At 53.0% G+C, this 22,396-nt stretch overlaps 2 protein-coding genes across 6 annotated transcripts in view; one reads left to right on the top strand and one right to left on the bottom strand.

Moving 5' to 3' along the window:
* Positions 1-885: 885 nt before the first annotated feature.
* LOC135187537 (fibrinogen-like protein 1-like protein) lies at positions 886-21,411 on the bottom strand. Of its 4 annotated transcripts, XM_064166329.1 has the most exons (5): positions 20,555-21,411; positions 18,820-19,311; positions 3,653-3,781; positions 2,532-2,840; positions 886-1,798 (listed from the first exon to the last, which is right to left on the bottom strand). In XM_064166329.1, the coding sequence occupies exons 3-5, from the start codon at positions 3,720-3,722 to the stop codon at positions 1,170-1,172; spliced, it is 1,008 nt and encodes a 335-aa protein (XP_064022399.1). In that variant the 5' UTR covers positions 3,723-3,781; positions 18,820-19,311; positions 20,555-21,411; the 3' UTR covers positions 886-1,169. The 4 variants fall into 4 exon arrangements, with proteins under 4 accessions (XP_064022399.1, XP_064022398.1, XP_064022400.1 ...); XM_064166328.1 differs by having other exon boundaries at positions 3,653-3,794; positions 18,820-21,411; XM_064166330.1 differs by lacking the exon at positions 18,820-19,311.
* Positions 21,412-21,655: 244 nt separating this feature from the next.
* BAZ1B (bromodomain adjacent to zinc finger domain 1B) overlaps positions 21,656-22,396 on the top strand; it is a 49,656-nt gene continuing 48,915 nt past the window's right edge. The window contains exon 1 of one of the 2 annotated variants that reach the window (XM_064166731.1): positions 21,656-22,036. In XM_064166731.1, coding sequence (XP_064022801.1) covers positions 21,924-22,036 — 113 coding nt within the window. In that variant the 5' untranslated portion in view covers positions 21,656-21,923. The remainder of the gene's footprint in view (positions 22,037-22,396) is intronic. The other variant, XM_064166732.1, reaches the window with a different exon arrangement.

The raw sequence follows: 22,396 nt of genomic DNA, 5'->3' as shown, positions 1-22,396 counted from the left end.
GGAGCACACAAGGCTTAAGGACCCTCCAGTGAGCTGGACCCCTGTTCACACAACCCACCCTGCTGGCAATGGGGCAAGTGTGCTGTGGTGGCACTGGGCTGTGATGGGCAAGTAGGGGTGGGCACTAGTGGGAGCACGGGGTCATGCCCTGAGCAAACACCCAATCTGCCCAGCCTGTGGCTATGGTAGTGCCCACCAGGCACCTAACAGTCCCACTCCTCTCAAGACTGGCAGAGCCATGCAAAGCACCTGGAGCTCCCTGTCCTTCCCTGAAGTGTTTCAGGCATCAAACCCTTGCAGTTTGTTTAAACAAAGCTGTGCTTTATTAGAATTAATTCCCTATTGGATATTTTCCCTGCAGCCCCACATATCCTTCTCACAAGAAACCTGACACTGCCCTAGCCTGGCTGCTCACTCCAGGCTGACCAGAGGTAGTGGGTGGGTGTTTGCAGGCTGTAGCTACTGTTTCAGACATAAGATTTTACTGAGGGTTTTGGGGTTGAGGTGAACTGGGAGCCAGCGAGGGTTAGAACATCCTTCCAGGTGTAGGCATCAAGGCCAGATCTTCAGCAAGTGGGGTTAATTCTGACTGAGGAGAAAACAAGGAACCTTTATCCTTCCTGGAGGATACCTACTGGAGTCACCATCCCTGCTGGTGTTCAAAGAGTGTGTAGACATGGCACTGTGGGACATGGTTTAATGGCCATGGTGGTCTTAGGTTGATGGTTGGACTGAATGACCTCAGATGTCTTTTCCAGCCAGAAGAGTTCTATGATCCTGCAATTCCTTCAGCCCAGCTAATGAGAGGGTGACAGAACCCTTGAAGAGGAAAGCACAGATTGTTTATGGAGCTAAGGATGTTTCCCCATGATGCTTACCCAGACATTATGTTTCCAAAACACATTTTATTCTCCAGAGCAGGTATGTCTCAGAAGCACAGGGTCTGTAACACGTTAGTCTGATTCTAGAGCAATTCCTATAAAAACAGCTCAAAGAGGAAGAACCCAGCAAGGGAAGCAGAGGAGCTCTGCAAAAGAGGTGAAAGAAAAAACTCAAAGCAGCTCAGGATGTGCCCTGCAGCCACCCAGTCTGCTCCCCTCCAGTGAAGAGAGGCCTGGCAGGGCACTGGAGTGGCATCGTGCCCAGTGCAGACGAGCAGTGAGGAAGCTCTAGCAGTAGGTAGTAGGCTTGATGAGGATGGCAGAGGCTTTGCAGTTCCCATTGCACAGGCTGCCCCACGTTATGGCCCCCTTGACGTTCAGCCGGACAGAGTAACAGGCAGAGTACCACCACCCACCCCCGTAGCTGGAGGCACAGTTCCCGCTGTAAGTGTCCTGATCCAGATCTTTAGCAGAGAACTTCATGTTGTCGTGCATGGTGCTGGGAGTCTTTGAGGCCATGGCATCCTCTGCTGTCCCTGAGTAGGTGCCCAGCCTCAGCTGGTAGCCTTGGGACTCATCTTCTACATAGAAGAGGCTGTAGTCTGCAAACTTGGTGTTGTTTGAGGCATCTGTGATGGCAAACCTGACCTGGTAAACCTTCTGCCTGGAGATCTGATGGATGTACTCGGTGCCCAGCCAGTAGTCAGTGAGCACGTTCCCAAAGCCATACTTGTAGGTGCTCCAGGACTCAGCCCAGGTGATCTCTGTGCTCTGGTGGTTCCTCTGGATCACTGTCCAGCCCCCGTCTGTCCCATTCATCTCACAGTACACCACGATGGGGTGCAGCCCTGTGGGCTGGATCACATAGACACCACTGGGGTTGCTAGCAGGGATCTCACTGCAGTCCTTGGGCCAACCTGGGACAGGAGAAAGGTGATTTAACAATAGCCTGTGCAACAAGATCAAGGTGCAACACAAAGTCCTCCTGTGGCTGGTTCTGCAAGACCAAGAATCATAGAATCATAGAATCAGTCAGGGTTGGAAGGGACCACAAGGATCATCTAGTTCCAACCCCCCTGCCATGGGCAGGGACACCTCACACCCTCATGCTGAAGAACTTCTTCCTAACATCCAGTCTGAATCTCCCCATTTCTAGCTTTGTTCCATTTACCCCAGTCCTATCACTACCTGACAGCCTAAAAAGTCCCTCCCCAGCTTTCTTGTAGGCCCCCTTCAGATACTTAAAAGCCACAATAAGGTCACCTCGGAGCCTTCTCCTCTCCAAACTGAACAGCCTCAACTCCCTCAGTCTCTCCTCACAGCAGAGCAGCTCCAGCCCTCACAGCATCCTTATGGCCCTTCTCTGGACACCTTCCGAGCACATCCATATCTCTCTTGTCCCAGAGGCTCCAGAACTGGCTGCAGTTCTCCAGGTGAGGTCTCACCAGTGTGGAGTAGAGGGGGAGCATCACTTTCCTCGCCTTGCTGCCCACACTTCTCTTGTTGCAGCTCAGGCTCCGGTTGCTCTCTGGGCTGCAAGTGCACACTGACAGCTCATATTGAGCTTCTCGTCCACCAGCACCCCCAGGTCCCTCTCCTCAGGGCTGCAGAGACTCGCAGCAGCACAGACCATGCCAACACCATCCTCACCTGAGCACACGACGCCTGCGTCCTCTTGGTGCCCGCAGTTGTGCACTCCCCAGCTCGGCCTCGAGCACTGCGTGAGGAGCTCCTCCTGCCCGCCGCAGTTCACATCGTCCATCCAGATAGGCCCAGACCCACGGCCGAAGTAAGCGTTGCCGTGGGCTGACACTGCCTTCCCGCAGCCCAGCTGCCTGCACACCACAGCAGCATCTTGCTTGTCCCAGCCGTCGTCGCACACCGTCCCCCACTCGCCGTGGTACCAAACCTCCACCCGCCCGGAGCATGCGGTGGAGCCATTCACCAGCCGGAGCTGACCTGGGGCGTGGGAAACAGCACCAGGGAAGAGGTTTGGAAACGGACACCAAAGGAATCTGCAGCCCAGCTGGAGAAGTGGAGTCCAGGCAGGAAGATCGCAAGGGCTATTACAGCTCTGACTGTGCTCCTGGCTGGGGAAGGAGCCTGTGTTTTCTCAAGTCTCACATTCCATTCTTTCTGGTGTGTGATGGCCCCAGAGGCTGGGCATGGCTCCAGCAGGTGTTCCCTCAGCCAAGCAGGCATCAGCCATCCTCTCCCACCACTGTAGATGTGTTTCACCCTCCTTGGACTGGGACTACCCTGGTCAGGTAGGGAATGGTGCAGTCTGGTGAAGTACCTCAGACAAGATACTTGTCTGGGTGAAACAACACAGCAGCAACACTGCACAGGAGTGAAACACCACAGAGGAAGGCCTCTCTCCTAGTCCTTAGCTGTGGGACAAGTGAAACAGCTTGGCATGCTGGCAGCAGGAGAACCCTTCCTTTCTCCTGCATCCTCCTTTCTGTCCCTGCCATTCTCCTGCAGGGCAGGGTACGTGTGGGAAGGGACAGCCTTGGCTTCAGGAGAGGATCAGAGCAAACCCTCTGGGCTTCTCCAGACCTACACATGGGCAGACAGGCTCATGACTGAAAGGTCTGGTGTCTGCACCCACCAGACAACTGAGGAAGGGCAGGTGACTCATGCTGGGTCATGCATCTCAGGAGGGATGCTGAGACTCCACTGACAGAGCAGAAGAAGCACTGGGTTGGAAGATGCCCTCCTCAACAGCTTGCTCTGGAGGCATCCCAACTGTGTCCCTTCCATGTACCTACCGTCCACTAATGTTCTCAGAGCAGATGCCTGGGTTGAAGATTGGTTGAAGGCCACACTTTGGATGCTCATGGTGAGATGTGGCAAGGCCAACACACAGGCGAGGAGCAGGAGGGGAGCACACTGGGCAGCTGGGGGAGAAAGCTGAGAGTCAAACAGAGCGAAATATGTGATAGTGAACCAGCTGCAGAGAGGTGAAACAGCTGCAAATCACCCCAAACCTGCAAGGATGGCACAGGGTTGCCTTTCTGGCATGAATCTTGTAGCTGGATTCTTTCTTCTCCCCAGGCTTCATGCCAGAGCCCAAGGTGCCCATGAAATGTGAGGAGCAAAACCAAGCAGCCACAAGGGAGTCCTTTGCTGATCAAAAGGAGCTTGACCAAAGTGTAACAGAAACCTGGAGGGACACCTTCTGCCCCTCCAGCTCCCTGAACAGCAGGATGGCATTTCCTCACTTCCCACCACACTCAGGAAAAGCCAAACAAAAAAGTCAACCTGGACTCAAGAAGAATAAGCTCATTCAAGTTAATTATCACAATCATTATCCCAAGCTTAACATCCAAACATTCATTAAACCACAGCTGCACCTCTGGAGGTTACAGCACCACTGGATTGTGAAACACCTGGAAAGGGACAACTTTCCCAGCAGTGCTTCTCTTCTGGGCACCACACAGTGAGGGACTGTTGGATAGCAACTGGTGCCCCATGATTTTCATTCAGCCTTACACTTTGAACACATTTATGGGTAAATTTGTGAGTCTGTTGGGCCAGAACTAAAGGTCAGTGGCTGTCTGCTAGAGAAGCATCCATCCTCTCTTCTGAATTTGTTCCTGCTCTGCCAGGGCAGAGAGGAACTCCAAGGAGATGAGTTGATGTTTCTCTTTGTACAGCATCTTCTCTGTCCCCTCTGAAGGGGAAAGGCTGCTCTGACCTTGCCTCCAGGCTTTGTCCTCCTGCTCCTGAGCACAGCCTGGGCAGACCCTGTGTGCAGAGACCTGTCCTTGCCTTGCTTGACTCTGAGCCTTGCTGAAGCTCTCCCTGAAGCACTCACAGTAATGAGAGGTGTGGACAGCCTCTATTCCTCCAGCCAGAAGGGCATGGTGAGCAGGTCTGCAGGACAGCCAGCAGGTCTGCACCCCTCCAGTACACCCCAGAGCTGGTGTGCTCTCTGCTTTCTGGAGCAGGGAAACACATAAGCTGCCTCTTCCCACACCCAACCCTTCCTGAGCTCTCCTCTGCCCTGATATTGCTCAGGGAATTGCTGGGCTGAGCTGAAAGCAGACCCAGAGACTTCCATGTCCCTCTCAAACCTTGCCCTGGGAGAAACATCACAGACAGTAAGTCTGCCTTGTGCCATCTGCCTCTGTGGCAAGTCCTCCATCCATAGGAGCAAACAAATGGCTCTGTCAGAGGGGAGGCTCTTAACACAGACACACACACACATTCCCCTCTCCATCAGCAGTGTTTCTGGGGTAGCACAAGCTGGGGAATCCACCCTGCCCTGCTCCCCCACACTCACCCATGCCGACTCTGTGGGGACACCTGCCAGCCCAGAAAGTTACTGTAGGTATGGTTCGAGGCACAGGATTTATAGCTGTGCTGTGCCAGGGGAGGAGTGAGGCTGACACTGCTGCCACCAGTCCCACCCCGTTCTTGTCCTGGGGTGTGTTAATGGGCTGCTGGCAACGGGGCTGTAACAGCAGCCCCTGCCCAGGGCTGTTCACATGCTCTGATAAGAGCCCTTATCAGAACCTGAGCAAATACAGCCCAGGAGTGGCAAAGCATCCCTGCACTTCCCATGTGTCAAGCAGGACTTTTCCTGGATATGCCACCCAGGAATGTTTGGAGATATCTGCTGAGCTTCCTCAAAGGATCACAGAATGGTAGGGGTCAGAAGGGGCCTCTGGAGATCATCTTGTCCACCCTCCCTTGCTAAAGCAGGGTCACCCAAAGCAGGCTGCACAGGAATGTGTCCAGGTGGGTTTTGAAAGTCCCTGGAGGAGACTCCACAACCTCTCCGGGCAGCCTGCTCCAGGGCTCCAACGGCCTCACAGGGCAGTCTTTGCTTAAGTTCAAGTGAAGCCTCCTGCCTTCTAATTTGCACCCACTGCCCTTTGTCCTGTCACTGGCCACCACTGAAAAGAACCCAGCCTCACTGCCACCTCCACAGTGCAGCCCTGCTCATCACACAGCTGAGCAGGACCCAGGCTCCCTCTTGCCAGATACTCACCAAGGTGGACAGGAGCAGAATGCAGCAAAGCAGCACTGTGGAAGCCCCCAGGGATGTCACTGCCTTCTTCTGGAGCAGACAAACTGCGTGGACCAGCAGTGGTCACAGGCACAAGGCAGAATGGTGACAACATCATAGGAGGCATAGGAGGTTCCATGTGAATCTGAGGAGGATTTTGATCCCGTGTTTGCTATGGGCGGAAAAACAGCAAAACAAACCATCCTGGGTGAATAACAACTATGTGAGGGTGACAGAGCACTGGAACAGGCTGCCCAGGGGGGTTGTGGAGTCTCCCTCTCTGAAGATATTCAAGAACCAACTGGATGTGTTCCAGTGGAGCCTGATTTAGGTGATGCTGCTCTGGCAGGGGGATTTGGACCAGATGATCTTTCAAGGTCACTTCCAGCCCATGATCCAGCTTGGCATGACTGGGGATCACATCAGGAACACAGCTAAAGCAACTGGGCCAGGTGAAACATGGGATGTTTTCTGCCCGAGTCTCAGGTGAAAGCAGGGATTGGATGTGGAGATGCTGCAGCGTGTCCAGAGAAGGGCCACAAGGACAATCAGAGGGCTGAAGCACCTCTCCTATGAGGACAGAATTAAGGAGTTAGGGCTGTTCAGTCTGGAGAAGAGGAGGCTCCCAGGTGACCTTCTTGTGGCCTTCCAGTATCTGAAGGGGGCCTACAAAAAGCTGGGGAGGGACTTTTTAGGCTCTCAGGGAGTGACAGGACTAGGGACAATGGAGCAAAGCTGGAGGCGAGTAGGTTCAGGCTGGGCATGAGGAGGAAGTTGTTCATCATGAGAGTGGTGAGAGGCTGGAATGGGCTGCCCAGGGAGATGGCTGAGGCCCCATCCCTGGAGGTGTTTAAGGCCAGGCTGGAAGAGGCTGTGGGCAGCCTGCTCTAGGGTAGGGTGTCCCTGCTGCCCATAGCACGGGGGTTGGAACTGGATGATCCTTGTGATCCCTTCCAACCCTGACTGATTCTGTGATTCTATGATCACACCAGGGTGCACCTGGTGCTGGGAGAAACTCCTGCCTCTTCCCACTTGCTTCATGACAGGTCCGTGTAAAGGCCATGAATCAGCCAGAATTGCAGCCACTGGGGTGGCCACAAAGTCACACTGAGCTCACAGGAGTCCTCTCTGAGAAGTCAGGAGGTCCAACCTGTGACATGAGGTCCAAGCAGATGATGCTCTTTTAGAGCTCTGAACAGCCACCACGGAACCAGGACCATCAATGCCTGCCAGAGCGGACCTGCACTTGCAGACTTCCCTGCACCTCCTGACTACAGAGCCCACCCTGATGGGGCTGAAGAGATTTCATAGAATCATAGAATCAACCAGGTTGGAAGAGACCTCCAAGATCATCCAGTCCAACCTAGCACCCAGCCCTAACCAATCAACTAGACCATGGCACTAAGTGCCTCATCCAGGCTTTTCTTGAAGACCCCCAGGGACGGTGCCTCCACCACCTCCCTGGGCAGCCCATTCCAATGCCAATCACTCTCTCTGTGAAGAACTTCTTCCTAATATCCAGCCTATACCTACCCTGGCACAACTTGAGACTGTGTCCCCTTGTTCTATTGCTGGTTGCCTGGGAGAAGAGGCCACCCCCCACCTGGCTACAATGCCCCTTCAGGTAGTTGTAGACAGTAATAAGATCACCCCTGAGCCTCCTCTTCTCCAGGCTAAACAGGCTCAGCTCCCTCAACCTCTCCTCATAGGATTTGTGCTCCAGGCCCCTCACCAGCTTTGTTGCCCTTCTCTGGACACCTTCCAGCACCTCAACATCTTTCTTGAATTGAGGGGCCCAGAACTGGACACAGCACTCAAGGTGTGGCCTGACCAGTGCTGAGTACAGGGGCAGAATAACCTCCCTTGTCCTAGTGGCCACACTGTTCCTGATGCAGGCCAGGATGCCATTGGCTCTCTTGGCCACCTGGGCACACTGCTGGCTCATCTTCAGCTTACTATCTACCAGTACTCCCAGGTCCCTTTCCTCCTGACTGCTCTCCAGCCACTCAGTCCCCAGCCTATAGCGCTGCTTGGGGTTGTTGTGGCCAAAGTGCAGAACCCTGCACTTGGCCTTGTATTAGAGCAGCATAGGGCTGCTCTAATACTGACAAAACCACCTTCCCAGCAGCCTCAGCCTCCCCAGCCCTCCTGGGCCACAGGACAACCTCGGGAAGCTGCCAGCAACATGGAGATGCCTTTGTATTGGCGTGGACTTACTGGGCAGCTGCTGCATGCCACCATCAAGCTGTTCTCCACAGGTTCCTGGATATTTGCTTCTAAGCAGATACTTCTGCTCTCCACTGCTTGACTTTTTTTCCTTATTGGCCTCTGGAGCATCTGCAAGATGGGCAGTGCTCATCTCCCAGCTGTGGGCAGAAAGAAATCTCACAGCACATTCCAAGAAGAGCAAACTCTCCTATCTCTGCTGTGCTGTGCCTGTGCACACAGAGAGAACAGCACTGTAATAAATGGGACACTTTTGGTGCCTGTCTCCAGCATCCTAAACCAGGATTAAGTTTGTGTAGGGCAAATATTAATGTCGGGAAGCTCTAACATGTGGGCGAGGGAAAGGCTGTGGGTGATGTTTACCTGGGCTGTGCCTTTGGCACCATTTCCTTCTGCATAAGGAAAAGTGGCTGCTTGTGGCTTTGGTGAGGGATTTTCCCCTCTTAGCAGGGGCAGAAAACTGGCTAGGCCCAGAGAGTGAATGGAGTTTAATCCAGTTAGTGGCCAGTTACAAGTGGTGTTGCCCAGGGCTCGGTGCTTGGGCCAGCTTTCTTTCATAGAATCATAGAACCATAGAATCAGTCAGGGTTGGAAGGCACCACAAGGATCATCCAGTTCCAACCCCCCTGCCATGGGCAGGGACACCCTACCCTAGATCATGCTGGCCACAGCCTCATCCAGCCTGGCCTCCTTAAGGTCTTTACCAATGACCCGGGCAAACCCTCAGTAAGTTGACAGGAAACACCAATGTGGGCAGGAGTGTTGCTGTGCTGGAGGGTAGGGTGGCTCTGGACAGGCTGCCTGGTTGGGCCAAGGCTGCTGGTATGAGCTTCGACATAGCAACCAATGGGTCCTGCATTTGAGTCACAACAACTCCATATGAAGCCATGGGCTTGGGATAGAGCAGAGCAAGCCTACAGTCACCACCTGCCCTAGGAAACTGCCTCCTCTCCCCAGGTCTGCCTGCAGAGGGACTGGGTCAAGTGAGAAGGATCTTCCTGACCTCTGTTAGTGACAGGTGGTGCTCTGAAACATGCTGTGGATTAAGATCCACCAAAGATGGTAAGCAAAGCTGGGACACTCCCAGCCTCTCTTAGCCTGCATGGACTTTCTGCTCCCATGCATAAATTCCAGACATGAATCTGGCCATTAAACCAAGAGGCTACCTGACCTCTTCCCTTACTAATAGTTCAAGATCAGCATTAAGTCCCTGCACTGCTCCATGAGATTATGGTTTAAGATTCATCTTGTGAACAAGGCTTCTGCAGTTCATTCCAACCCTGCTTGTGACCATGGTGCTCTGCAGGAAGGAAGGAGGCACTCAGAGGTGATCAGGAGATGCCATTGGGAGCAATGCTGACATCCATGCAGAAGAAAACTCAACCCTGAAGCCCCAGTGGCAGTTGGAGACAGAAACATGCAGGGATCTTGTGTGAGGTGCTCCTAGTCTGAACCATGAGACAAGAAACACCTCACAGTTCCACCTCACCAGTCCATCAGCATCCAGCATTGCACCTTCCCACATCTGGGTACCTCCTTTCTCCTCTTCAGAGCATGTCTCTGGTCCCTCCTGAGCCCAGAGGATGACATGGGGCACAGCAGGTACAACATAATCATGGGACACCTACCTGCAATGTCCCCATACACAAAGTGGCCACTGACTGGCAGAGGAGTGAAATGGGGAACAGAGAAGCACTGGGGCAGGGTGAAAACTTGTTGTTGAGAAAGAAGTTGCTTAAAAAGGAGGGATTTAGTGGCGTGGAGGAAAAAAGATCATCCTCTGAGTGGCTTCATGGCTGCTGGCGAGCAGCAGGCAGGCTGTGCAGTGATGCCATCTGCTGTCTCCAGCCGACGGCAAGATGAGACCTGGGAGCCCTCTCTGCAAACAGCCACGGTGGGTTGGGGGACAGAGGGACAGAGGGACATGCTGCTCACTCCATTCCATCTTCAAATTTAGGCTTTATTACCATGGGTGAACTGATTGGCAAGGCAAGAACAAAACTAAGTGCTTCTAGGGGTTCCTCCACACCATTCATTTAAACCACTGGCATGGTTTAAGGGTACATCTTCCCTGATCTACCATGTGAACTCTGTATCCATGAAATTCCAGCCTGGAAAATGGCTGTGATTGTCAGGAGCCACTGTTCAGGTAAGGCAGGCTGTGCATTGCAATCCCTCAGGGAACAGCGGCTGAGGAAGCTCACAGCTGTGAGGGACAGGCTTCAGCACAGGCAGCTGCCAGTGTGGCTTTTGGAAGGTGGTGTTGGCACTGGCCTGAGTGTGACAAGAGCTGTCCAGGGGAGGGATTTTCCTGGAGCTCAAATCAAAAATGTTAACAACATTCTGTAATCTCTCTTACTTGCATCATAGAACAGCTTAGGTTGGAAGGGACCTCAAAGCTCAGCCAGTTCCAACCCCTTGCCATAGGCAGGGACACCTCCCACTAGAACAGGTTGCTCAAGGCCTCATCCAACCTGGCCTTGAACACCTCCAGAGAGGGAGCAGCCACAGCCTCCCTGGGCAACCTGTGCCAGTGTCTCACCACCCTCACTGGAAGGAACTTCTTCCTAACATCTGCTTTAAATACACACACAATTGTTCTGAGCTGTGCTGCTTTCCCACTGTGCTCAACACTTGCACATCAGCTGTGCTCTCCCACACGAGGTCCAAGCCACCTCCTTGACCAGGTTTGTGAGCACTGCCCCTTGGCATTGTGTGCACAAGGTCACTGTGGGGACACAGGTTCAGAGGGAGGAAACAGAAGGACGTTTAAGTTCATATTCCAAACCCAGAGTTGGAAGAAACAAGACGGCACAGATGTCTTGACATCATCCTGGGGCCATCCTCCAGTGAGGCACTTCTAACACCCTTTTACTTTCAAGCCAGTGAATTTTCAGATGCACTCATGGCATGTGCAGCCCAGCAGCAGTGTGGGTGCCAGGTTTTATCAGCTTAGCAGAGCATCCTTTGCTTTATGGTGCTGCAAGACTTGATCACAGCATCCTCTTCCCTCTGCCCATAGGTAGGAAATATTTTGAGGTCAAAGCTACTTGCCTCAGCAAACACCTTCCCAGGTGTAAGTGTTAGGTGTGTTTCTGTCTGGGGTGGCCATCTACTGCAGCATCCCTCAAAACAGCATCTGAGTGTTGGCACTTTGGTGCCAGGGACAGTGCTGCTCCCAGAACAGGCCTGCTCAGAGGGAAGGCTGCCAACAGCCCCTCCTGCCTGAGCAAGACCACCAGCCCCAAAACATGCTCCACGCTTGAAGGTAGAGAGTAAAGCCAGAGCCTTTAGGTCCAGTTCAACAGCTTGCTGATGTTGGAAAGAAACTAGAGTCCAGCTGGATTAATTCCAGGCTGGAGCCAGAAAAGGAGGGGTGACAGTGGCACACCTGGGGGATGCCTCACCACTAGCAGCAAAGAAAAAGGGCATCTGTAGCTGTCTCCATTGCCACCCACTGCTACAAGGCAGGAAGTTCTCCCTGCCACAGTGGCAGAAGGTCAGTGATGCTGGTGCTGTTTGAGGACACCCCCTGTGTGAACCCAGGCGCCTGATGGAGTTGGGGTTTTTCCATGGCTGGATTCTTTGAGCTCATCAGGTGCTGCTCAGTCCCCCCCACCAGGATCCTGCCTGGCAGGGACAGGGATGTCACCTTGGCACCAGGAAGGTGGCTGTTTCCATTGGAGGTGACTGACTGAAGCAGGCAGGGGAAATGTGACAGAAAGTTTGGCACCGTCTCTCTGGAATACATCAAAGCAGCATCAGTCGTCTGATAGGTTAAGTAGCCTGAGCTGTGCTGCACAAAGAGGAGCACTAATGGGATCTCTCTTTATGCAGGAGACAGTTTGATGTATCTGGGCCACTGCTCACTAAATTCTCCCCGAAGTCCCCTCTTTGTGGCTCTTTTAGCTCCAGGATTTATCAGCTCTCTCCTTTTTATCTGAAAGACATGAGGCCATGGGCTGCCTGCAGCTCCAAATGTGCAGCAGCACAGGAACCCATGTTACCCTCTGGGGAGAATTGGTGGGGACAGCAGAGTGGAAACCTCAGACACCCACCCAGGAGCTCTGTCTTGCTCTCAGGAGCTCTCACCTGCTTTATTTACAGTGTTTTCTGCCTGCACGATGCCCAGGGAGCAGAGCTGAGCCTGGCATTGTGTGGTCTAGTGGGCACTATGGTGCAGGGCAAGCTCTGATTTTGGTTCCTGACAGCTACTTGGGGAGCAAAAGAGAAATGCAACTCAGGCTTGTCCTGACTTTGGAGCACCTGGGACAAAGCTGGCTCCTGATAGCCCATGAATTCTCCCCCCCCAAACCAGAAGTCTTCCTTGCAGAGTCAAAGAGGAGGAAAAGGAGAAGAAGGAGAAGGAGGAGGAGGAGAAAGAGAAGGATTGAAAAGCCTTTCTGAAGGAACCTCACAGCAACCTCAGCTGCCTGTGCCTCTGAGATAAAAGGTCAAGTGGCCATGGAAGGACCCAAATGTCCTCTCACTTTGTGCAGCTGTTACCAAAGGTCCACCAAGGGACCCAACCAAGGTCTTTGCAAACCAGCAGTCAGAAATACACAATCATAGAATTGTTTCACTTACAAAAGACCTCTAAGATCATCAAGCCCAACCATTGACCCAACACCACCATGGCCATCAAACCATGCCACAAAGTGCCACGTCTAAGCACCTGTTTGACAGCTGCTGGCAATGCCACTGGCATAGAATCTCCCCAGGTGAGCCCCTGCTCTGCACTGCCTGTCCATGAGCCAGGCCAGAGGCATGGGCAGCTTGGTGAGACCCACAGGTCACCTCTCCCACTGCTCACCAGCTCCTCAGACTCACTCTTCAATCAGCATGAACTAGACTTGCAAACCTGCTTTTGTCTCTGAAGAGGGAAAATCTGAGAACCTCCCCAGAGGCACAGCTTTCTCTTCTTCCTGTTTTCAAGTCATTCTCTCAGATAAATCCCCTTAGTTCCACCAGGGTTTAACAGGAGTGGAAAGCTGCTTCAAACGAGCCCAGACACTTCTATTTCCTATCTGTACAACTTTCAACTTGAAAGCAGCTTTTTTCCTGTGCCAGTGTTTCTTAAACAGCCTTTAGCCTAAGACAGGCATCAAAGGAAGCACTGGCTAGTCAGGAGAGGAGGCTGCCTGCTCATCCTAAGCCTGCAAAAGAATCACAATATAAGAAATTAATTCCCCAACTGCTATAATATTTCATGCTGAGAGGTTTTTTCTACAGCTTCCAGTCTGGGGAGGTTGTTGGGTGCATGTCTGTGCATGGATTTATTTCCCTGCTCCACGTGGAGATAGCATCTGACAGCTATGATGTAAAGGCCTTTGTCTTCTGCATGCCCAAAGAAACACTTGAAAAGGAGATCTTAGTGTTGCAAAGAAGTTGGGAGAACAACCAAGTTTGCCATGATTAAGTAGAAAAAGTGACCCAGAAATCAGTGACAACTTGAGCACAGCATTACATAACCATAACCATTTGCAAAGTTCCAAGAGGAAAGGCTACAAAGCATCTACTAGAGAGGACTTCAACAGAGAGGGGAGGTTTAGAATTGCTTATGTGGTTTTTAAAGAGAGAAAGGCACCAGGAGGCTTCATCCCCCAAAGGAGTCTGTGGCTTTGCAGCATGACTTGCAACCATCATTTTTCAGGAGTGCTAAGCAGAACCTAATCTGCAGCAGCAAAGACAAGCTTGCAGTGACCCAGAGGGTTGTAAATGAGGAACAGGGATAATGATGGGACAGGGGTTGGCAGTGATGATTGTTCCCACCATGCACTCCAAGCTTGAATGTGAAAGGCAGCAGCCATGGATCCACTTGGGAAGAGGCAATCAATGGTCAGACTCAGTCCTCACAAGGATGCTTTCACCTGCCATTAAAACCTTCCAACCTGGAGGGGATGAAGCCACACAGACCTTGCATCTCCAAGCTATCATGGTGCTAACTCCTTCCTAGTGATGCTGTCCCATTGGTGAGGTTTGCATCATTGATATGTACCCAGGAACCTTTGCCTGCTGGGCACAGGTTGTCCTCCTTGCTGCTGGCTCAGCAACCCAGTTCTGGTCTCTCAGAAGAGGGCAGACCATCACTGCTGCAAATGTTGTCTTTTCCTTCCTCAACAAGGCCAAACACAGAGCCTATGACTTCGGTTTCCCTGCAAGGCTCGAACTGCCCTTGGAGAAGTACCTGGTGCTGCCTGGGGACTGGTGGCAGAGGTTGTCCAAATGCAGGACTGCCATCTCCTGGGCAACAGGGAAACTGGGTGTGCAACAGCACCAGACAACCATCCGGGAATGACTCGGTGGCCATGTGGCTGAGAAGCTGCTGCAAGGGCAGGGACCGCCTGTGAAGAGAGAACCAACCTTTGGGTACTTCAAAAGCAGCTGCACTACAAGGTCCAGGGGTCAACTACCAGCTCAATGGTCAGTGTATGTTTAACCATGCACTGAGCAGAGCATGATTCCCACCACTGAGTGATCCATTCCTGCTCTAATGCAAAACGTAGCAGGTCATGGTGTACTGGAAGTCCTTGGAGGGCCAAGTGGGCCTGAACAGATACCCTTAAGCACACTACAGCACCCTTGGTGCAGTTCCTGCCACTCTTTCACAGACTGAAAACCAAATGGTTGACACCAGATGGCCCTGCACTGATGTCAGAGGGTTGCCATGTCTCAGAGCCCATGAAAGAATGTACACATGGCTCCATGCTGGACACAGCTGCCTCACCCTCCTATAGAATCATAGAATCAACCAGGTTGGAAGAGACCTCCAAGATCATCCAGTCCAACCTAGCACCCAGCCCTAGCCAATCAACCAGACCATGGCACTAAGTGCCTCAGCCAGGCTTTTCCTGAACACCTCCAGGGACGGTGACTCCACCACCTCCCTGGGCAGCCCATTCCAATGCCAATCACTCTCTCTGTGAAGAACTTCCTCCTGACATCCAGCCTAGACCTCCCCTGGCACAGCTTGAGACTGTGTCCCCTTGCTCTGTTGCTGGTTGTCTGGGAGAAGAGACCAATTCCCACCTGGCTACAGTCTCCCTTCAGGGTCCCATCCCTCCCTGTGGGTCCTGCTTTCCTTGGCCCCTACCCAGTCATGGGGCTGCTTCCTGTGGCCTCACAGCCACTGTCACTCCCCATGCCCAGATCCCTGATGCTTGCTCATATCTGCCTCGCAGCCAAGCACCTCCTCCCTAACTTATACTGCTCTCCAGGTCTGTACCTACTCCTTGAAATCCCCAGATCTGTCCTCTTTGCATTACAGCCCATTTTTTCCCTCTCCTCCCACCTGAGAAACAGGCATAAGCCACAGGGAATATCAACTTGAGCAGTGTAAGTTCTGATAAAATGCCATGTCATGAAGCTCAGCTGCATATGAAGCACAGCACAATCCTCTTTCACTGGCTGTGAGCTGCTTGTGCTCTGAAAATAACTCCTAGAGTACCTTACAAAGCAAGGAGGATCCTCAACAAGCTGTTCCTAAACTCACCACTAGATTACTGGCATTAAATCTCTGTTCTGGTAGCAGCAGTAAAGAAGACCAAGCGTGACCTTAACACAGCTTTTGATATCTCAGCAATAATTTTATGGTCTTCATAGGAGTGCAGAAATTAGGGGAAGATGCTTACTTAGAATAGAAAAACTATGGAGGCATTGGCAGAGCTCCCAGGGAATCGTTCAGGACAGCCAGGTGCTCCACACCATCCCTGTTTGCTTGGCACAGTGGGATGGCAACAGGAAGCCAGTAGCCTGGTGGGTCCTGCCCACGCACCAGGCAGGATGGGCAAGGGTGGTTTTGGAAGCACCGTGGCAGCATACAGGAACTGCCTGAGAAACATGCATCAAGGAAAGGTATTTGCTGGGACACAGCCAAGCAGAGGATGCACCACGGGAGTAGACAAGGAGGTTCTCGTTGTGTACACAGACCTGGAGGTGACTGAGCTGAGACTAAGCCAAGCGCCGCAGCAGGACAAAGATGACATTTCATGTAGGGAGGACAAGGCCCAATTTAGTTCAAACATTAAAGTCCAAATTTAGTTCAAATATTAAAGCCCAAATTGAGTTGAAATCTTGGTTAAGGATACCAAGTGTATGCAATGGAAAGAGGGAGACTGTGTCCACCATCCTTCACCTGGCTGGCAGAGAAGCCAGTTAACTGCCCATTCTGTGCCTGCATTTCTATTAAGTGACCCTGTGAAGTCATTTCTTGCTTCACAGCATGGCACTCACACAGGAAAACAACATAAAATGAGCTTTGTGCCCCTCAACACCCACAGCCAGGTGAGGTCTGGCAGTCGTCCACACAGCCCAGCTCTCTCCAGCACATTGGAAGAAGCATCCAGGGTGCAGCTGAGTTCTGTTATCAGTACAGCATCTACTCTCTCTAAGCACACTGTTGTATCCACACATTGCATCACATGGAGGAAGAAGGATGCATTTGTAGCTGCATCCATTGGTGGGCACTCTTATTGTGTTAACTTCACCCTTATGTCATAGTGGTACCACTGTCTCCTTGCCTGTTAAACAACGATTTAAGATGCTGCAGGAATGAGAGGTGATTTCTGTGTGTCAACAGACACTGTTCTGCATGGTAAGAGGGATACTCAAAGCACAAACCTCCCTGTTTCCAAGACTGCAAACATCTCAGACTACCTATGTGAAGTCAAAATGCTTTTGGGAGTCCACCAGTAGCAGTGATATGATCCTTCCAATAAAGCAATCTGGTAACCCCATGATAATATCTGGTAATGACATCAGTGATCTAGTAAACAGTAGTTGTGAGAACCAGGCACTTCCAGGTCTGCTACAGAAAAGAGTGACACTGCTGGCTCTGATGCTCAGGAGCAGAGCTGGATTCAGTTTGAACATCCACCCGTGCCAACCTCCCCAGAGCAAACAGCCTCCAGTGCAAGTAACACAAGTGTATCATCTCGCTCTCCAGCCCCTGACTTTCTACTCACAGAATTAATCAGGTAGGTCTAACCTACCACCTAACCCTTCTAATTAACTAAACCATGGCACTAAGTGCCTCATCCAAACTCTCTCTTAAACACCTCCAGGGACGGGGACTCCACCACCTCCCCAGGCAGCCTGTTCCAATGCAAATCACTCTCTCCACATAAAACTTGCTCCTACTATCCAGTCTATATCTCCCCTGGCACAGCTTGAGGCTGTCCTCTCATTCTGTCCCTGGGTGCCTGGGAGAAAAGACCAACCCCATCTGGCTACAGCCTCCTTTCAGGTGGTTGTAGACAGCAATGAGGTCTGCCCTGAGCCTCCTCTTCTCCAGGCTGCACACCCTCAGCTCCCTCAGCCTGTCCTCACAGGGCTGTGCTCCAGCTCTCTCACCAGCCTTGCTGCCTTCTCTGGACACCTTCCAGCACCTCAACATCTTTCCTAAATTGAGATGTCCAGATCTGGACACAATACTCAAGGTAACCAGCTCTGAGTAGGGAAACATGCACACTTGCAGATAGCACATGGAAAAGGCAAAGGAGCAGGACAGGGGCTGAAGAGTTACATGGCCAAGAAGGCTGGAGACAGGCCAGAAACCTGAGCTTTGCTTTGGGATAGCTCTTAGTAGATGCTCTAACTGCAACTGAAATAAACTCTATTTCTTTAGAAGCTTTCTTTAGAATCCCCACCTTTTAGAGGAGCTTCAGAAATCAAACCCTGTGCAATTCATACATAAAAGGGATCACTGAGGACCAGAAGTGACCAAAGCCAAGAAAACATCAAAATGAGCCAATTCTTTCCTCTGTTTCTCAGCAGAGATGTTTTCCATAGAGATCTGAAGACCTGTCAAACACCAAAGCTGTGTAGTTATATGTGAGCAGTGATCAAGTTTTGTGTTATACATATTTGCAGGAACATAAAATTGACATTTTCTGCTATTAACTGAGGCCTAGGGACATTACATGAGAGAAGAGATGGGAAAGCTCAGTGAGGGACCACCTGCAGCAGTTAAAAGCAGTAATGTATCTGATCAATCATCTCCTGCATTGCACACAGGGAAGTCAGTGGCAAGTTATATACACTCCAGGGTCCTCTCCTGATGGCAAAAGCCCCTCGTGCTCTCGAGAACCAGGCTGTAAGTGAGCACCACTGAAGAGATCTCCATCAAACTGAAATGGGTTTTAGCTCATTCAGTCCAAAGGGAGAGTGCAAACTTTAATTAACTCAATAGTTGTCAAGAGCTCAGAGACCTGCAGATGAATGGTGCTGGTTGCAAAACTGCAGAGCACAGAATCATAGAATCCATCAAGCTGCAAAGGACTTTCAAAGGTCATCTTGTCCAACCCCCCTGCAGGCAGCAGGAACTCTTTAACTACAACAGGCTGCCCAGGGCCCCATCAAGTTTGACCTCAAATGTCTCCAGGGATGAGGCCTCCACCACATCTCTGCGCAACTCACTCCAGTGTTTCACCACTCTTCTTGCGAAGAGTTTCCTCTTTATGTCTAACCTAAATTACCTTGCTCTAGTTTCAAACCACTGCCCCTCATCCTATCACCTCAGGGTCCTGTAAACAGTCCCTCCCCAACCTTCCTGTAGTTCTCCTTTGGATATTGAAATGCAGTTCCAAAGCCTTCCCAGACCCTCCTCTTCTCCAGGCCAAGCAACTCTGAACTCTCTGAGCCTGGTCATTTAGGATAGTGGAAAAGAATGAGTTATTTTTAGGACTTGGGACTCACTTATTTTTCTCTCTGCTCAGCTTCAGCTTCTTCAAGCGACTGGCAGTGCTGGGAAGCAGATTCCTTGTCTCCAGGAGAATCCTGAGGGCTGCCAGGCTTTTCTGCAGATTAGCTCCAAGGTCCAGAGCACCTCACACTCTGCACAGGACCATGTTCAGTCAGGACACTTCTCAGCCCCTATTCTGCAGTCCAGGAGTGAACCCAGCACTCATCTGAGGCAGAACCACAGCTGTGCAGAGGGAGGAGATGCAGTGGAGGCAGCCACAGCACAACAGCTCCAGCAGCAAGAAAGAAGCCAGCAGGCAGCAGGATGAGGCAGGGGTGACAGCCACGAGCAAGGGCTGCAGCAGTGTCTTGCTGCACTCAGCAGATAACTGCAGCAAGAGGAACTGAGCAGAGACCCAGGTGGATGGTGCTGAATTGTTTTGGCTGAATTATTCAGGGTAGCTCTTGGTATCAAACAGTGTCACCTCCAGATTTGAAGAGGGTCACCTAGGAAGGGATATTCAGATTCTGACCATACCCAAATGCTGCAGCATTTGGCAACCTTTCAGCTCCACTGTTTCAGTTTCCTCCTGCCAGGCTGGTTCCTTGGTCCTCTGAACTGCTCTCCACATCCATCCCAGCATGACCTCCTTGCCTGTGGGCCTGGAGGCAAGAACAACACTCCAAAGCTGAGAGCAGCATGCACTGTGTGATGGAAATACTGAATCCAACACCATTTGAGCTTCTGTTTGGCTTTTTAACAGCCACATCACATGAATGGCCCCTAGCCATGCCATCTTCCTACAAAGGCACTCACACCTCCTTCCTCCTGCTATTTCTAGCCAAGAAACTTTCATCTTAGATGTTCCTTCCCAACACGAGTTTGTAACCTGCATTGGTTTGTTTCTTCTGAATAAAATTCCCCCTGTACCTGACCCTTTCCTCTCCAGTCTTTCCCAACCTTGTACTGATAAATAGAATTATCACAGTATCACCAAGGTTGGAAGAGACCTCACAGATCATCAAGTCCAACCCTTTACCACAGAGCTCAAGGCTAGACCATGGCACCAAGTGCCACATCCAATCCTGCCTTGAACAGCCCCAGGGATGGCGACTCCACCACCTCCCCGGGCAGCCCATTCCAGTGTCCAATGACTCTCTCAGTGAAGAACTTTCTCCTCATCTCGAGCCTAAATTTCCCCTGGCGCAGCTTGAGGCTGTGTCCTCTCGTTCTGGTGCTGGCCTTCTAAAACCAGGCCCTCACAAACCTTTGTCCACCCTGATTCCCCTCTCCAGTAACCTTCTATCTATCAAGGCCCTTGCCCATCTCATCACCGTACATACCAAAAGCCCTTTACAAAACAACCAGATTAAGTGAAGCAGCACCACACTTCTCCACATCTCTCATGCATTTCCCCTGCCCTTCCCACTTGCTAAGGAGAAAAAAAGTTGGCTAGTCAGGTGGCCAAATGGCAAGGCATAAAGACTGAGACTTTGTCAGCAGGAGGAAGTGGAGAGGTTCCACACTTTGAGGCCTGGCAGAGCTCCATCTGCTCGTGAATTCCCAAGGAGCAGGGACATCTTCGTGTGCTTCCATGGATGGATATCAGGATGGAAAGCGGGAACATTTGCTATTATTGCAGCTTCTCTTCCCTGCTGGATGAAGCCCCTGGGATAAGGCAGCAATTCCTATGCTATTTTATGCTACTCCTGTTTCATGCAGTTATGCTTTTCCAGTGGAAATTCACACCAGAAATGTAGTTATACTCCAGGTTGCACAAAGGCTTTGCCTCACTTTACAGGTAGCCTGGAAGTTGGATTTCTCCCACGCAGCTCTAGTTTGCCAAGGCTGCTTTTCATCCTGAAGCAGCCACAGCAGGGCTGTACGAAGCACACCCACTCAGTGTCATGAAGCAGCAAGCCAGGAGCACAGTACACTTAACGCTGAGATCTGTTTTCCTCTGCACTGAGTAAGGGGTTAGAGGGAGCACTGCTGGGCTTGTCTTTTTGATGTGACTGCTTCTGGCAGGCAGCGCTTGAGCTGCTGCTTCTCTGATCCCCAGCAAACAACTACGGTGCACAAACTCCACACAGACGACATTATAAAGAAGTCTCTCTACACACGCAGCGCCAAATCCTTTATCTTTTCTCCTCTCAGAAGCAGCACCCGCGGGGTGCCCGAGCCTCCCACCCTGCTGCGGCCAGAACCCACGGCAGCTGCTACGGCGTTGCGGTGCCCTCCGGGCGCGGGCACACAGCCCCACGCCGCTCCCGCGAAAAACGGGGACCTTCCCCAGAGAGAAACTGTCGCCGCGGGTCCGCGACCCGGACAGGAGATACTGCATGCCGAGGCCACTGGGAACAGCCTCGGCCGCCGCACAAACGAACTGACGGCACCGGCGGCGCTGTCCCCGAAGCCGCGGCCTGCCTCTTCATCTGCCCCAGGGCCCAGCCTGCCGGAGCCACCGCTCTATCTCCCCGCGGAAGAACTTGACTCGCCGGGGGAAGTCCGGCACTGAGGGAGCACCCCAGAGGCAGGCAGCGGCGCTGGCCGCGGAGCGGCAGCCTCCATTACAGCGCCGAGCCCCCACAGTGCTCCGCGCGGCCCCGCCCCTGTCGGAGGCGGAGGAGGGGGCGGGCGGCGCGAGCCGGCGGCGGAGGACAAAGCCCGGCGCGCGGCGCGGCGCGGGACCCGGATGGGCGGGGGGGCGTGGCCGCGGCGCGATTGGCCGCGCGGGCGGGGGCGGGCGGGCACCGGCGGCACAAAATGGAGTCCCGCTCCCGGCGCTTGCATAACGCGACCTCTCACCCCGCGCGCCGGGCGGGCCGGCCCGCTGCGCCGCCGGGCGGGGCCAGGCCACCGATGGATGGGCGTCGCGGCCAATCCAGAGCCGGCAGTGCCGGCCGCCCGCCAATAGTGTTCCCGGCCGCGGCGGCGGGGGCGGGCCGTGTGGCGCGGGAGGCAGTTGGGCTGCGCACAGCGAAGCTCGGCCCGCCGCCCGCCTGGGAGGGGGAGGGGAATCTCCCGCCATTTTTCAATCCTCCCGCCCGGGTCCCGCCGTCGCCGGGGTCGTTGCGCGGATCGGCCGGCTCCGGCCGGCTCCCCGCCTTGTCCCGCTATGGCGCCGTTGCTGGGTCGTAAGCCTTTTCCGCTGGTCAAGCCGCTGCCGCCGGGAGAGCCGGGAGAGCGGTTCGTCATCCCCCACACGCAGGAGGCCTTCCGCACCCGCGAGTATCCGCCCGGCCTGGGGGCGCGGGGGGACGGGGACGGGACAGCGGGAAGGAAGGGAGGGAAGAGTGGCTCTTGGGGTGCTGCTGTCACTTGTCGCGGCGGCAGCCCCCGAGCTGAGCGGGCCTGCTGCTACTGGGCGCGGAACTGGCCTGCGCGGCGGCCCCGGCCCTCCCGGGGGGTGGCGGGACAGAACAAAGCGGCAGCGGGGCCATTTGTCTTCTCCGGCGCCGGTTCCTTTCAGGAAGGACCCGGCCCGTGAGGGGATCCCGGCGGTCCTCGCCGCCGGGCTCGGCTGATGGGGATTGTTCCCTGACAAGTTTGTGCTCCGGTTCCGAAGGCGGTTCCAGGCAGATGGAAGGG

Source organism: Pogoniulus pusillus, chromosome 27 (genome assembly GCF_015220805.1).
Source record: "Pogoniulus pusillus isolate bPogPus1 chromosome 27, bPogPus1.pri, whole genome shotgun sequence".
Lineage (NCBI taxonomy): Eukaryota > Metazoa > Chordata > Aves > Piciformes > Lybiidae > Pogoniulus > Pogoniulus pusillus.
This window is presented reverse-complemented; position numbering and strand designations above follow the sequence as displayed.

Excerpts from the sequence above, each read along its gene's own strand:
- LOC135187537 (XM_064166327.1), bottom strand. The coding sequence starts at position 8,257 with ATGAGCACTGCCCATCTTGCAGATGCTCCAGAGGCCAATAAGGAAAAA. Across the intron at positions 3,782-8,115 it reads TGGCATGCAGCAGCTGCCCA|CTGCCCAGTGTGCTCCCCTC; the intron begins GTAAGTCCACGC and ends TTTCTCCCCCAG. Across the intron at positions 2,841-3,652 it reads TCTGAGAACATTAGTGGACG|GTCAGCTCCGGCTGGTGAAT; the intron begins GTAGGTACATGG and ends CCCACGCCCCAG.